Source organism: Trichoderma evansii (assembly GCF_050947405.1).
Source record: "Trichoderma evansii strain SZMC 28006 chromosome Unknown GGI43scaffold_7, whole genome shotgun sequence".
Taxonomy (NCBI): Eukaryota; Fungi; Ascomycota; class Sordariomycetes; order Hypocreales; family Hypocreaceae; genus Trichoderma; species Trichoderma evansii.
Genome location: NW_028145199.1, coordinates 175513 through 189812, shown reverse-complemented (window position 1 = coordinate 189812; position 14300 = coordinate 175513). Strand labels below are relative to the sequence as shown.

At 47.0% G+C, this 14300-nt stretch overlaps 7 protein-coding genes across 7 annotated transcripts; 4 read left to right on the top strand and 3 right to left on the bottom strand.

Moving 5' to 3' along the window:
* Window positions 1-996: 996 nt before the first annotated feature.
* Window positions 997-2532, top strand: GGI43DRAFT_422156 (mevalonate kinase; the record flags this gene model as incomplete). Its single annotated transcript, XM_083208062.1, has 2 exons — window positions 997-1176; window positions 1249-2532. The coding sequence occupies 2 exons, from the start codon at window positions 997-999 to the stop codon at window positions 2530-2532; spliced, it is 1464 nt and encodes a 487-aa protein (XP_083061523.1).
* Window positions 2533-2712: 180 nt separating this feature from the next.
* On the bottom strand, window positions 2713-4662 carry GGI43DRAFT_340863 (bifunctional protein farnesyltransferase/protein geranylgeranyltransferase). Its single transcript, XM_083202121.1, has 3 exons — window positions 4552-4662; window positions 3849-4454; window positions 2713-3765 (listed from the first exon to the last, which is right to left on the bottom strand). Exons 1-3 carry the CDS (start codon window positions 4601-4603, stop codon window positions 2894-2896), a joined length of 1530 nt encoding a protein of 509 aa, XP_083061522.1. The 5' UTR covers window positions 4604-4662; the 3' UTR covers window positions 2713-2893.
* Window positions 4663-5922: 1260 nt separating this feature from the next.
* On the bottom strand, window positions 5923-7217 carry GGI43DRAFT_340740 (sulfotransferase family protein). The gene is made up of 4 exons (XM_083202119.1): window positions 7007-7217; window positions 6762-6948; window positions 6405-6691; window positions 5923-6338 (listed from the first exon to the last, which is right to left on the bottom strand). Exons 1-4 carry the CDS (start codon window positions 7081-7083, stop codon window positions 6071-6073), a joined length of 819 nt encoding a protein of 272 aa, XP_083061521.1. The 5' UTR covers window positions 7084-7217; the 3' UTR covers window positions 5923-6070.
* A 1018-nt stretch (window positions 7218-8235) lies between these two features.
* On the bottom strand, window positions 8236-8796 carry GGI43DRAFT_382651 (uncharacterized protein; the record flags this gene model as incomplete). Its single annotated transcript, XM_083203265.1, has 2 exons — window positions 8236-8699; window positions 8751-8796. 2 exons carry the CDS (start codon window positions 8794-8796, stop codon window positions 8236-8238), a joined length of 510 nt encoding a protein of 169 aa, XP_083061520.1.
* Window positions 8797-8923: 127 nt separating this feature from the next.
* GGI43DRAFT_340732 (methionine--tRNA ligase MSM1) lies at window positions 8924-11425 on the top strand. Its single transcript, XM_083202117.1, has 3 exons — window positions 8924-9273; window positions 9336-10642; window positions 10707-11425. The coding sequence occupies exons 1-3, from the start codon at window positions 9072-9074 to the stop codon at window positions 11184-11186; spliced, it is 1989 nt and encodes a 662-aa protein (XP_083061519.1). The 5' UTR covers window positions 8924-9071; the 3' UTR covers window positions 11187-11425.
* Window position 11426: 1 nt separating this feature from the next.
* GGI43DRAFT_340733 (GNAT domain-containing protein) lies at window positions 11427-12606 on the top strand. Its single transcript, XM_083202118.1, has 3 exons — window positions 11427-11568; window positions 11622-11701; window positions 11762-12606. Exons 1-3 carry the CDS (start codon window positions 11547-11549, stop codon window positions 12380-12382), a joined length of 723 nt encoding a protein of 240 aa, XP_083061518.1. The 5' UTR covers window positions 11427-11546; the 3' UTR covers window positions 12383-12606.
* Window positions 12607-13015: 409 nt separating this feature from the next.
* On the top strand, window positions 13016-14102 carry GGI43DRAFT_402029 (bL34 family ribosomal protein). Its single transcript, XM_083205640.1, has 2 exons — window positions 13016-13655; window positions 13722-14102. Exons 1-2 carry the CDS (start codon window positions 13591-13593, stop codon window positions 14044-14046), a joined length of 390 nt encoding a protein of 129 aa, XP_083061517.1. The 5' UTR covers window positions 13016-13590; the 3' UTR covers window positions 14047-14102.
* The last annotated feature ends 198 nt before the right edge of the window (window positions 14103-14300 follow it).

Here is a 14300-nt window from a genome sequence, read left to right as displayed (position 1 = left end):
CGCACCATGTCTCGCAGATGTTTAGCTTCGGCTTAGACGCTCTGTATGCAGGGCGGCCAATACGAATACGCAGCGGCAGCCCGCGACGCCGGGATTCACCCCACTTGCCCTGTAGCACAGCAATATCCAGGGCTAAAAGGCCAGCCAATGGGCCTTGAGAGCGCCAACCACTGGCAAAATTCTTCCAATTGGGGCCTCATCATTACTGTACGCACCAATCTCTCGTGCACTGCGCTGAGACGGCTGGTACTGATTAGCGGCTGGCTAATGCAGGCGTGATCGTGGGTGCAACGTTGGGACCGTATCCGGCATCAATGTCTGCTTGTCAGTTGTGGCCCAAGGCAGGCTGCGCATTCGTATCTGATCGGCCGGAAGATGCAGTAGGATTGGATAGACGGTTGTACTGTATTTCACAGTGATGTGATATGTGATGGAATGTTGGATTATAATCTAGATAGCTGCCTTCTCTCTCTCTTTCGTATTAAATAGCATGGAACAGGATCCATGGCTTTTAATTACTGATAATAACTGAATCCATATTCGGGGCAGTTGGAGATCAATAGCCCGCTAATCTTTCGCCGTGCGGGGACTTTCTTTCAGGAAAGGCTTGGGCCGCTTTGACTTTGACTATCCCAAAAAGCTACCCTTTTGGCGTAGGGGGGCAGCCGACAGGGTGTACCACGACTAGCAGCTTTGTACTTCCACGTCTCGCGAGTTGTTCTGTACAAAGCCTCTGCATCACCCATCCTGCAGCCTGATAGTCTCGAGCTGTCACCTCTTCACGCCTCTTTTTACACGAATAGACGCACATAACAGTTCAGCATTGGCATATTCTGAACAACCGCGTGCCTACGACGACAATCTTATTAGAGGCGACCTCTGCCCCTCGCGCCTCGAGACCCCTGCCCTGACAATCAGGTCGCAACTTGGATTGTCATGACATTGCAGCGTCCTACGCCAGCAGACGAGCCACTCAAAGTTGCCAAAGCAGTCCAAATGGCTGATGCTGCAGAGACCAACGGCTCCAGCAATGGAAGCTTGTCACCGGTCAATGGCAATGGACACCATCGCACTCTTTCGCAGCGCAGAGCATCTGCCCCCATGGCGCCACCCTTTATGGTGTCTGCGCCGGGCAAAGTGATTGTCTTTGGAGAGCACTCTGTTGTATATGGCAAGGTGCGTTGGATATAAAAACATACAACCTTTCACGCAATCAATCGCTAATCAGTCATGTTACTTGCTGTGTAGCCTGCCATCGCCGCTGCAATTTCGCTACGATCCTACCTCCACGTCACAACGCTGTCCAAGTCAAAGCATACCGTCTCGCTCCGCTTCCCCGACATCGATCTCACTCACACCTGGGATATTGACAGCCTTCCCTGGGCCCAATTCCAGCACCCAGACAAGAAAAAATCATACTTCTCGTTGGTCACGGAGCTTGACCCTGAGTTGCTGGCTGCCCTACAGCCACATATCGACGAAGTCTCCCCAGAACGACCAGAAGAGATTCGAAAAGTCCACCGAAGCTCTGTCACGGCATTCCTCTATCTATTCCTTTCTCTTGGGTCACCACGCTTCCCAGGATGCCTTTACACTCTGCGCTCCACAATTCCTATTTCAGCTGGATTGGGCAGCAGCGCTTCTATATCCGTCTGTCTGGCCGCTGCTCTGCTTCTTCAGCTGCGGACGCTTTCTGGGCCTCATCCTGACCAGCCTTCAGACGAGGCACGCGTTCAGGTTGAGCGAATCAACCGCTGGGCTTTTGTGTCTGAGATGTGTATTCACGGAAACCCTTCGGGAGTCGACAATACCGTTGCGACCCAGGGCAAGGCGGTAGTATTCCAGCGAACAGATTACAACAAGCCGCCATCTGTACGCCCATTATGGGACTTCCCCGAACTACCACTGCTGCTTGTAGACACAAAACAGGCCAAATCAACGGCAGTTGAGGTGGGCAAGATTGGAAAGCTAAACAAGACACACCCTAAGATTATTGGCCCCATTCTCGAGGCCATGCGCCACATCACAGATACTGCCTCTGAATTAATCGAGGACAAAGATTTCAATCCAAAAGATGGGGAGAGTCTAAGGAGACTTGGTGAGCTCATGGCTATCAATCACGGCCTGCTAAATGCTCTGAGCGTATCACACCCCCGGTTGGAGAGAGTGCGTGAATTGATAGATCACGAAGGCATTGGATGGACCAAGCTCACTGGCGCTGGTGGTGGCGGCTGCTCCATCACTCTGCTGAAGCCAAATGTGCCGGAAGAGAAGATTGCCAAGCTAGACAGCCAGTTTGAGGCTGAAGGTTACGAGAAGTACGGCACTACTCTTGGTGGTGATGGCGTGGGAGTCCTGTGGCCCGCCGTCCTGAAGAACGGCACCGAAGAGGATGAAGAGGGCGGAATGGAAATCGACGTGGACAAGTTCCTTAATGCGGAGGGGACTGAAGGCGTCGAGCAACTCGTCGGTGTCCATGGCGATGCGGGCGAGCGAGAAGGATGGAAATTTTGGCGAGTGGAGAGCGAGTAGCCAAGCTCCGTATAATATCAAGCTCGGGGCTTGTAATGTGTTACTGAGTCTGGCGTTGAATTAATATCATGGCGACAAACAGAACATATGCGGGAAGAGGTTCGATAGCACTGCTTTTCAACGCATGAGCATTGGATGCTGCGATGGCGTTTGAGGAACCTTTTTCTTTTTTATTCTTTTTCTTTTTCGCTGTATGATATAATATCTTTAAACAAAAATCATTTCTAATCATAGTTCTAGATACAATAGATTTAACGCATTTGATGACTTGACATTTAACCCCTGAAGATAAAACTTATTCCACAGAGACAATCAATCATTCATATGCAAGGCCATGTCAAAGTTATATCCAGTTAACTACTTATTTCAACTGTGACAGCCGGTACTTCCAATATCCTTCCCGCACAGGGTCCCACTTCTCTGATAGTTCTGTAAGACACAGCTTAGCTTTTTCAACATCGCCCTGCTTGTGGTACACTTCTGACATGAGGTCTAAAGCGTGCGAGCTTGTGACCTCTTCATCCTCAGCTCCCAGATTCGAGAAGAACTGCGACGCAAACTCCCCAACAGTCTCCAATCCACGGCCACCCTTTGCCAAGACTCCACGCAGATACAACCAAGAAGACTGATTCTGCGGCGCAAGCTTAATCTTTTCCTGTGCATACGCAATCTCCCTGTCGATAATGGAATCGGGAACCTTAGGATCATGCTCGGTAGACGCACTGCCCTTTGTCGAAATGGACGGGTCCGAAAATACGATGAAGAAGCGATGCGACCAGGCTGAGTTGTTGCGCAGGTCATCCTCAATCATGTTCTGAGTAGTAGCCAGCTCAAAGGGGCTCCAGTAGTCGAGCTTTGTGATGAGGTACTGGCGGTACGACCAGACGTGGTAGTTCTTGGTGTCCCTGGCAAGGATCTTGGAGATGAAGTCGGTCTCGGATTTGGCAAACTGTTTGGCGGCCTCGGCGTCGGAGCTGAGCGTGTTGGCGTAGTGGTGGTCGAGGAGGAGCTGGCGGTGGTGCCAGATCTGGTAGTTCTTGAGGTGGTCCATGGCGATATCGTTGAGCCATTGGATCTCGTCTGTGACGGAGAGCTTGAGGGCGGAGACGATCTTGAAGCGGTAGAGCCAGACGGTGTAATGGCCTGGGTTCATGCCGATGACACGCTCTGTGAGGCGGAGGCAGCGAGTGGAGTACTCCTCGGCGGCCATGACGGCGCGGAGGTAAGAGACGGCTAAGGATGACAATGTTAGCTGAACATGCTTCGCTTTCATCTCAAATCATATTGGCAATCATTCAAGAGTTTGGTGGTCGTACCCTCAGCATAGTCGTCGGGATAGGCAATCCTAGCCAAGGCATCCTGAGACTCTTCCTGTTGAATGGGAATTACATCATCCCACTCCGGGTCATTGGCAAGCGGTCCGGGGATCTCCCCATAGAGCTCTCTCTTCAAAACCGCCATCTCTTGTCGTCGATTCTTTTCCTTGTCGATATCCTCCTGTGGGAGCTCGGTGTTTTTGCTGCGAGCAGCTTCTCTCTTAAGCAGAAACTGTTGATGGAGGACGTTGAGCGCGGTTAGTTTAGCCTGGCTCAGCGATCGCTTCTTAAGCTCCTCAGGTTTATATGTGCTGATGTCCCGGCCGTGCTTGTCCGTTCCCCAATTGTAATTGTTCTTGAGGCGTCGGCAAGGAAGACCTTCTTTGGTGACCTGCTTCCAGTACTCGCGGTCGGTCTTGTTTGAGAGTGATACCTGACGGTTTGCGACGGGGAGGATAAGTCTCGCGTGGGTGTACGTCTTTTTCTCTGCCGGCGTCAGGCCAGGGAAGCCAACTTCTTCAAATCGTCGCTCGACAAGGTTTGTCTGGTAGAAGCGCTGCTTGGACCGCTCGCCAACAGTCACTGGATGGGCATCAGGCGGCGTAGCTGTAGACAGAGCTTGTGTTAGCTGGTGGCTTCTGTATTGTGCAGTTTAGAGTAGCCAAACATGCTAGATACTAGAGCAGAATCAGTTTATACTTGCCTTTGGGCTCTGGGTTGGCAGCCTTTGCAGTGGCCTTTGGCTTAGCCGGCATGTTGGATGCTGGAGGTGTAAATGCGAATGGCGGGGCTTTTTTTCAGAGTTGGAGCTCCAAATAATGCTGTCGCCTGCCAACAAGGTTCCCCCGCGATGGGGCCCGGACCAACTAACGGCGCGGCATCCCAAGAACAATGGGAACAATTGATACAGGAGGCATTCAACTTTGGATTTACTAAGTAGTTACGATATTATTGCGATAGATGGCCAGAAAATATAATATGATATATGATTGATACATAAGTACTGTAATGTGAATTTTTATTATTTAAATAGGCTTAAGCAATAATGTGCTGATGCAGGAACACATACTACTACTGTGCATTCACTAGATTTAACTTGATCCAAGATTTCTTTGCCGAGTTGAAGCCATATGTGAGAAATTATGGGAGCGAATATGAGGTCTTGATGAAGAAGGAATGTAAGAGTTTTTAAGGTAGTGTGTTGAAATTATAGCCAAGGGTAAAATGAGTCCTTGTGGTTACCTTTGCTATGCTGGACTTTCTGTAGAAAGGCCACTAGAGCAATCAATACATCAGAAATATATCTATTGTGCCCTGCATCCTTTACAATCAGGTGCCAAGCGGGTATTAAAAAAAAAAACAGGGCAAGAGGAAATTTTGAACAAACAAGGCAGTAAATATACACACACAAAGGCTAAGATAAATACACACTAAATGGTGAGTAGCATCGCCGCTGTTCGTTGGCAATTCCGGAAGGGTCATTCAGCTATAGCTCCCTTATAGCCAGTCTAGGGTGTCACAGGTCATTTCTGTCGCTCAGTTACAGGCGGAGAGGCTGTCCTTGTCTATCATGTGGCTTATCTGAGACCTCAAACGGGTCTAATGAGACAGAGTTTCGCAGGGCCATCGGCGAAACCTGTAAAAATATGAGTATTACTCAATTGAAGATGGATATTACTCATTTGGCTTATTTGACTACCAGTAGACAGCGATTGCTGCTCCATGTACCTGCATCATTTTACACATCTCCAGCACAAATATATTTGAACAATATATATAATTCATCATGTCTATTGTAGAAACTTATGGCTTTATTTTGAGGTTCTGTATTACATTACAATGTATTTCTGTATCTAGCTTTTTGCGTATTTCCTTTATTAAAAAGCGACAGGCAGCGAATAGATCGATCAAGCTCCTGGGTTTATGATTTTCAAATAAAAGCTCAAGCAAAAGTCAGCTCCCCAAGCGGCTTCCCCAAAGACCGAGACTCAAGGCTCAGCACACAAATCTGTATGTGACATACACATAAAGCAGGAATATCCCTGCTCGTAGTGTCATGTATTGCCCCGTTGTATGTATGTATTTATTTTGCGGTCTCTGTCCCTCTGATATACACTTGGCGATCATGCGCCATCCCGGGCTATAGTACAATGCGGCGAATAGTCCAGCGCCAAGACAGTGTCATTCAGGAACGCTCAGCTGTCGTCAGATGCAATTCTGTGTTAATGTGTTTTCATATAAGACCATAACCCTATGCTAATCACTGGCACTAGCACCGTCCCCAAAAGCTTGAAAACCGAATTCTTGATGTGAGGAGCAATGTGAGTTTTTACAAGTTCTCCAAACTCGGCAGGAGCGTTACCTCTAGGATACGGCGTCTTGGGAATATCTTTCTCAAGGAAAGGACATATCTGTTCCCAACCAAAGCCGCCTTCTAGAGTGCAGGCTAAAAGTTGGCCTTTTGGAGCTAGCCTCTTTACCTTTTCACCACTATAGGTTTATTTTTGTTAGCTTTATATAGGCAACTGAAATGTGGAAAGTAAAGCAAACACATACTCTGATATGTAATCTCTCTTTGCTTCTTCCATACCTCCTGTTACACCTTTTCCATGAAACATAACATCTTCAAAGTTATTATGAAGATGGACAAATCCCTTGACGAAATCATCAACATATTGAGTGACATTCATAGGAAATGACCTGCTGGCGTCGAACATAGCCTTAACGCTATTATTTACTGAACGTGCCCAAGCGTTGACATCGCGTTCAACGAATATAAATTTCGCGTTCGGATAAAACTCTATAAACTCTTCGATAAAGAACTGGGGGATCTCAACAATGGCCTTGTTGTAGTGTTAGTTTAGTACTTTATGCATAGAGAGAGAGAGGTAGAGAAGTAGAGAGATGTCTTACATCGTAGTTAGCGAGCCATTTGTCAAATTCAGCTTTGCCATATGGTTTATCTTTGCCAAAATATTTGCAATCGATAGCCTCTGCGAAGAGTTCGAGATGAGTGGCGCCGTTGTTAACCACTTCAAACATGTGGTAAGGGGTGTATCCTAATGTTTTGAGAGCTTGGTAGAGAGAAAAAGTTCCAACACTAATAAACAGATTCTTGCGTTAGATAGATAGAGGGTTATGAGGTAAAGAAAGCTTACCGGCTGCGACTGAGCACAATCACTTTCCTCTCCTTCACCTTCTCCGGCATGGGAAGTCTATCGATAAGGCGAGACATGCTGAATCTGATAATATATGAAGGATTTCAAAAGACAAAAGTAATTCCCCCGCTATTCGCTAGGTATGAGAATTGAAAGGCAAAAAATCGAAGAAATCTCGGCGTTAACATCTCGCCAGCTTATATATATAGCCATCCTTACGAGATCCGCTAGCAGCTATAATAGGTGTCTAGTTTCGAAATATATTATGAAGGTATTAGTTATTCAATTTCAGTTGATTACATGGGCGAACTGGCTGAACTTAAAAGGGGCTAAGCTGTTGGATTGATGATAGTGCTGACGAAATATTATAATCTGCTAGTGTACGTAACTTTAACATGGGATTGCTCAACTTGTAGATTGAATTTAAAAGTGCGAACAAAAATTTTAATAACCTTGAACATAATTGAATTAACCATGTTTAATTGGAACGATGATCATAAAAAGCGAGCAAAGCCGGGCAGCCATCTCTTGAATTCACTAACAACAGGCGATTAGGAAGCCTCGCTGAGTTGTCTTCATGGCGTAAGCTCTAGTAAAACGGGCACCTTGCTAGCCAAGCCGATAGCCCGGTTCCATGGGGTTGAAAATAGAAAGAACCTTTTCTAAGGGCTTACACACTGCCTGCATGGCAGTTAAATAGGAGATGAGATCCAGCGATAATTGGTTATCAATACGCGTACGATCCTTGGCGGCAAAGCTTATTGGTCCAGAGCTTTTTGAGACCTCTCGTAAAAATCTAGCTCACCCGTGAACAGGCAGTTTTGGATGGTTTGTGCCTAGGAGGGCTTATCGAGATTGTTGTCAGCCACAACTTGCTGAGCCAAAGGGAAACAGTAGGAAATTACTCACATAGTCGTCACAACTGGATTAGCGTATGACAAATACTTTCCCCCTTGTTATATATAAATAAAATAAAACTAAACTAATCCAAGTCCAAACGTGGCGAGTTGCGAACGATTCCTTGGCACTACCATTGTTTTTCACTAGATTGAATCTTACTATGCGTGTGTCTGCGCACTAGTATCTATATGGGTATCTTGGTTTGGCGCTACTGATGTACCACCCAAATGTTTAACAACTTTAGCAGTAGTTGACCCATCCCAAGGTTTGGCACCTAATGCCAAAGCTGTTAAACATTGGGATGGTACATTGGTTGACTGGGTTCGCTCTCAAAGAGCGCGGAAGTTTTGTGACATGATGAGCCATCGTTTCAGCCCTCGCGCCGGGTTTCTCGCCATGGAGTCCCAGTTGGGGGTCAGCACAAAAGTCTCGTTGAACATCTTCTGTGGTGCTTCCCTGCCCTTGCCGAATCGGACCTTGCCCATGGTCGTGACGACGATGCTCATCTTTCGCCCGCTCTTTTCGTTCTTTTCACTATCGTATACGGTTTCTGGAGCTCCATATTGGAATGACGGGTTGATAATGTGCGTATCAAACGATTCTATCTCATAATGCACATTCTCGCCTTGGGTTTCGAGTAGCTTGGAGTATTCTTCCGGCGTAGAAACGACAGAGCCGTTGATGGAGATGTCGGCTGGTATCGAATATCGTGAAGACGAGTTGATATAAAAGGTTTCCAGTTTGGCACCGGTGTTTATGGCTTGATAGTAGCTGTTGACAAAGATCTCAGCAGCTAAGGCGATGTCAGCAATACACTCCGAGGTTTGTTAGGCTCTGTACGCACCATCGCTGGAAGCTTTAACTTCCGTGTCTGCGTCTGGCAACGGCATGATGCTTTTCTTATCGTGGCAGCGTCGGATATGGTTTTGAACGAGCTAATGACGCTGCTCTTATTGTTTCTGATAGTAAATGCAAGGCGTAGTTTAAAGCACAAGTCGCGAAGACAAAAAGTTCCAGCCTAGCTTGCCATGACGTGAAGTGCTGCCCCGCCGTTATCTACAGTTATCGCCCATGTCAATTCGCACTAACAACACTGTATCATGCAATTTCACCACCCATCTCTGCATCTTGCTCTACATCCAAGCTCGCCGTGGGTGTCGCAACGATGCTGCTCCCATTCAGGTCGCGGGCCCTCCCGGGGCTGCGGCAAGCTCAGTCAAGGCCTGCTTTGCGATCTGGCTGGATCTGCTCCAGCTGTCGAACAACCCCGGCTGTTGTGCAACGCTGGAGCAGCTCTCAGAGCTCTGCGGGGTCCTCAACCGAGAAGCCGTATTATATAACAACGCCAATCTTTTATGTCAATGCTGGTAATTATAATTAGAACTAAATGATTTTTCCTAATGGTATGGCTAACATGTCATACAAAAAGCTCCCCACATTGGTCATTTATATACCATGGTCCTCTCGGATGTCATCAAGCGCTGGCAGCAGATTAAAGGTAAAGAAGCGTTTTTGTGTACGGGAACAGATGAACATGGAATGAAAATTCAGAGAGCTGCGCTGAAGCATGGAATGGAGCCAAAGGAGTTTTGCGATGGCAACTCGAATAAATTTCGGGAATTAGTGGCGGCTGCCAATATTTCGAATGACTTCTTCATCCGGACGACTGACCAAGAACACAAGGACGCGGTAGCAGAGTTCTGGCTGCACTTGAAGCACTCTACTCCTGAGAGTTTGGGTCTATATAAAGGTTCTCACGAAGGTTGGTACTGTGTTAGTGATGAGTGCTTCTATCCTGAAGACCTGGTGCGACCCAGCATTGCGCCTCAGACTGGAAAAAAGATTATGGTCAGCACCGAAACGGACAACGAGGTGGAATGGATCAAAGAAGAGACTTGGTTCTTCCCATTGACGAAATACAGAGACGCTCTGTTGAAACTTTACGATGAGAATCCCGGTTGGATCAAACCTGCCCATCGAATGGCTGAAGCGAGAGAGTGGATTGAGAACCATCTTGAAGATTTATCAGTTACAAGACCGGCTTCCAGACTCAACTGGGGTGTATCTGACCCTGAGGATAAGAATCAGACCATATATGTTTGGGTAGATGCCCTTATCAACTACATTACCAAAGCTGGATACGGAAGCAAATGGCACACGGCAAAGGACGATATGGGAATCTGGCCGGCCGACCTGCAGGTTATCGGAAAAGACATCCTGCGCTTTCACACAATTTACTGGCCAGCTTTGCTCATGGCTCTTGGACTGCCTGTCTCAAAGGGATACCTTTGTCATAATCACTGGACCATGTCCAACCGCAAGATGTCCAAGTCACTGGGCAACGTTGTGAATCCGTTCTTCGCCATTCAGCGATGGGGCATCGATCCCCTGCGATATTTCCTTATGCGCAACGCCACCTTCCACAAGGACATGAGTTATTCTAACCAGATAATTGGTACTGTCTATATGAAAGAGCTGCAAGCAAATATCGGCAACCTCTTCTACAGAATCGCAAAGCCAAAGTCGTCAGTCAGATGGTCTACTCTGGAAGCTGTGACGGCCTTTCGCAACGGAGATTTGAACGCTTGGGCTGAAAATCATAATGCAAATGATTCCGAGGCAGCCTACTTTAGCTTGGAAAGCCACTTGTCTGAAAGTCCTGAGGCTTTCTGTAAAGAAATGGATGACTATGATACGAGTGCCGCGATCCGCGTAATTTTCGAGCTGCTGAGAGAGGTACAGTTGACTGCGTATACATGAACATCGGAAATGTTCACAAACGCTAACGATGTGACATTAGACCAACCGCTACGTCTCGGATACCAAGCCTTGGGATCTGGTCAAGAATCAAGATCCGGAATCTCGCGTGCTCCTTAACTGGGTAATCTTCAACAGCGCAGAAGCATTACGCATTGCCGGCATCTTACTCCAGCCTATTATGCCGACAAAAGCATCAGAGCTACTGGATGCTTTAGGAGTCCAGCCTGATAGACGTACCGTTGAGTTTGCTGCCAAAGGCAAGGATGCCGACTATGGCACTGAATCTAAACCCGCAGAGCCGGCGCCTCGTATGAGCAAGTGGGACACGCTGTTCCCCCCAACTGCCAGTGCGGATCTCTCAGATGATGAGCTGCTAGAGCATCTGAGGGTTGCGTTACTAGATAAGACTAGAAACAAGATGAATCAGATGGCTGAGCTGCTGGCCATGGAAGCGCGCATGGGAGAGGAAGCTGTCGCTAAGCTATTGGCCGAAACACATGCAGCCAAAGTTGGCGCATAACAGTCATGAGCATGGAGTAGTTGGAGTTTTGTAAAGCATGGCACTGCCTGTGTGCGCGGCGCTGTAAGATATGTATGATATATGATGAGCTGGAATTGTGGACCAGATGAATGAGTCTCCAATTAGGATAAAATTTTTATTTTGATAAAATCTGTAAATGAGAATGAGAATGAGAATGTGATTTTTGGTGTGCTTGTGTGAAATATTGCTTCTGTTGTTTCGTCTGATTTGTTAGTGGCGTGCCGAATTAAGCTCTTCATTTTGGCCCGATGTGCAGCTTAATACCGCTGCCACAAACTTTTTCATTCTCACATTAAGCGACATATATAAGCACGACCTGCGAGTCGTCAACAATTTAACATGAAAATCAATGAGAAAATAGGTATGAGCAATTAAATACCCTAGCACACCGATTTTGATGCTAACTGAGTGCAGCTGTTTCGACGAGTAAAGTCTTACTGGTTCCGTATGAAGCCCACCAGGTGCTCACATATCATGGCTGGATGCAAGATCCTGTACTAGACAGCTCCCTTTCCACCTAGCGATTGTTTCACACCTTATTAACGGATAGACAGGCCATACAAGAGGCGACTGCATCAGAACCCATGACCTTGGAGGAAGAATATGAGAACCAGCAATCGTGGCGGACGTCTCATGATAAATTGACCTTTATTGTCTGCGAGCCGTTAAGTGGAGAGCAGCAAAGTGATGATGCGCGGGTGATTACAGCCAAAGTCGATGACTCGCCCGACAAAATGAAGGGAGACGTCAATTTTTTCTTGTACCTGGACGACGATGACGATGAAGATGGTGACGAACAGCGAAAGGGTAGCCATATAAGGCTGAGGGGTGAAATAGACGTCATGATAGCCGGACAACAACATCGCGGAAAAGGCACAGGAGAAGCAGCAGTGCGCACAATACTGGCGTATGTACGGAAGAACTTGACAGGGATATTACAGGAGTATGCACAAGGCGAGAATTTAGACAAGGACAAGGTACAGCTGGTCGGTTTGATGGCAAAGATTAAAGAGGATAATACAGTGAGTAGAGGCTTGTTCAAGAAGCTTGGATTTAGACAAGAGGGAGAGGCGAATTACTTTGGAGAGGTGAAGATGGTGATGGATTGGGAGGAGGTTGAGGGTAAGGGAATTATAGATGGGCTGGAGTATGAAGAAGTGGCATATGTGATATAATAAAGCTTTGTATGAGAAATGGTTACATGTAATCACTGAAGATCATTAACTGTCTTACCGTCTACAAAGCTCACTCAGCTGTTTCAGTTTCAGATAGGGGCCACTCAAACCAGCTTTAGAAAAGGGCAGCTTGCAGCTTTCGAGTCTATCCATTTTGACAGGGAACGGTGGCTATTGGCTACCTATATGCAGAGCACCCTGTCGATGACGGGACGCTAGTTGTTCACAGCAATTTTCGACTCCCCAGAGTCTTTCTTCACAGCTGATGATCGTCATCATAATTGTATTTGCCGTAAAAACTTCCTCTCTCTTCAAAAATCAGATGCACTTGAGACTCTTCTGAACAGCATTTTTTAATCTTCCCAAGTTCATCACTTTATGGAATCAAGCTCGCTTAATCTCCCGCCGCTGCGTTTTTGCCACCAAATCTATCAGATATGTCGAGATTACAACACACATCAGGAAATAAAGTAGAGTTCATTGACGTGTATTATTAGGTAAACTCTTGTCTTCTAAAAGCTAAGCTCATGGATTGTCTGCCATACCTGCATCCATGTCTCTACCTACTGGGTACGATCGTGTATCTTTTAATACTTACAATGTATAACCCTATGTAGAGCCTTGATATGCAACTTTTACTAGCCTATGCAGGCAAAGCCGATCGGAATCTGCAAAATTCCACAGCATTTTTAACCCTCTCTAACGCCCTGATATAACAGGCTTGTGATTTGCTCGATTCATAGCTGCCCAATTAAAAAACCTCTAGCCTGCCTGGTGCCTCAAGCTTGATTGATGCCTACGACAGGGGACTTCACAGCATTTTTAACTCCTCCCAAGCCTTAGAATATACTTACTTGTGATTTGTTGAAGGATGCATACTAGTTCTCCATCATGCATTCCACCAGATATCGCTAGTCTTCACAGCATTTTTATCTCTCTCCAAGGATTTGCTCTGAGCCTTTACAGCAGGTAGGAGATCCACTCGCCGCCTCACCCACCTCAAATTAGCGCAGAGCGCCCGTCAGCTGCAACCAACCGCAGCCAGCCGCCAACTTTAGAACCTCCAAAAATTCAACGCCAAACTACTCTCACTACCAAGCGTCGAAATCGCAATCGCAACTTCCAACAAATCCACCAATTCACCTCCATATCCTCTCTCTCCAACCGGCGCTCGCCACACCCAACGAGTCGCTTTCTCCCTTCTCACAATGCATTCCATCATCCGCCTCGCGCGGCCTCTCCTGGCCCCGCGCATCTCTCCCCTCTCGCAAAGGTACGTCTAAAAAATCCCCTCCAACATCGCCAAAAACTTCAACCAGCTAACAATTCCTACTAACAGGACATTCTCATGCCTCTCTCCTCTCCGTCCCACCTTAACTTCCACCTTCCGACCCAACAACTCCTTCACCCCCTCGCCCACAGCAGCCGCAGCGTCACCAGCCGATACAACAACTGCAGATGTCGTCCCCAAAACAGCGCTCTCTTTGCACCCTTCCCTGCAGGGCGCCATGCAGCTCCGCTTCGGACCCCGAAATACCATGAACGGCCACACTAGACTGGTGCAGAAGCGAAGACACGGTTGGCTGAAGAGGACGAGGAGTAAGACTGGCCGAAGGATCTTGCAGAGGAGGAAGCTCAAGGGCCGAAGACATGTTGCGTGGTGAAGAGGATTGTTACTGCCGAGGGGAGAGTTGTATAACGACGGATGATTAAAAAAAAAGAAGCTGGGATATGTGTCGATAAATACGGGTAATATTTACCCTGCGGGATGAGGATTGGGGGAAGTGTATAAAAAGGGAGCATCTAGAGGTATAGATGTATTATTGTATTGTACTACTACTTTCACGCCAAGACTCAAAAATAACAGTAAAATCAACGAAAGAAAAAAAAACTCATCAATTGCTCAAACATGTCCATC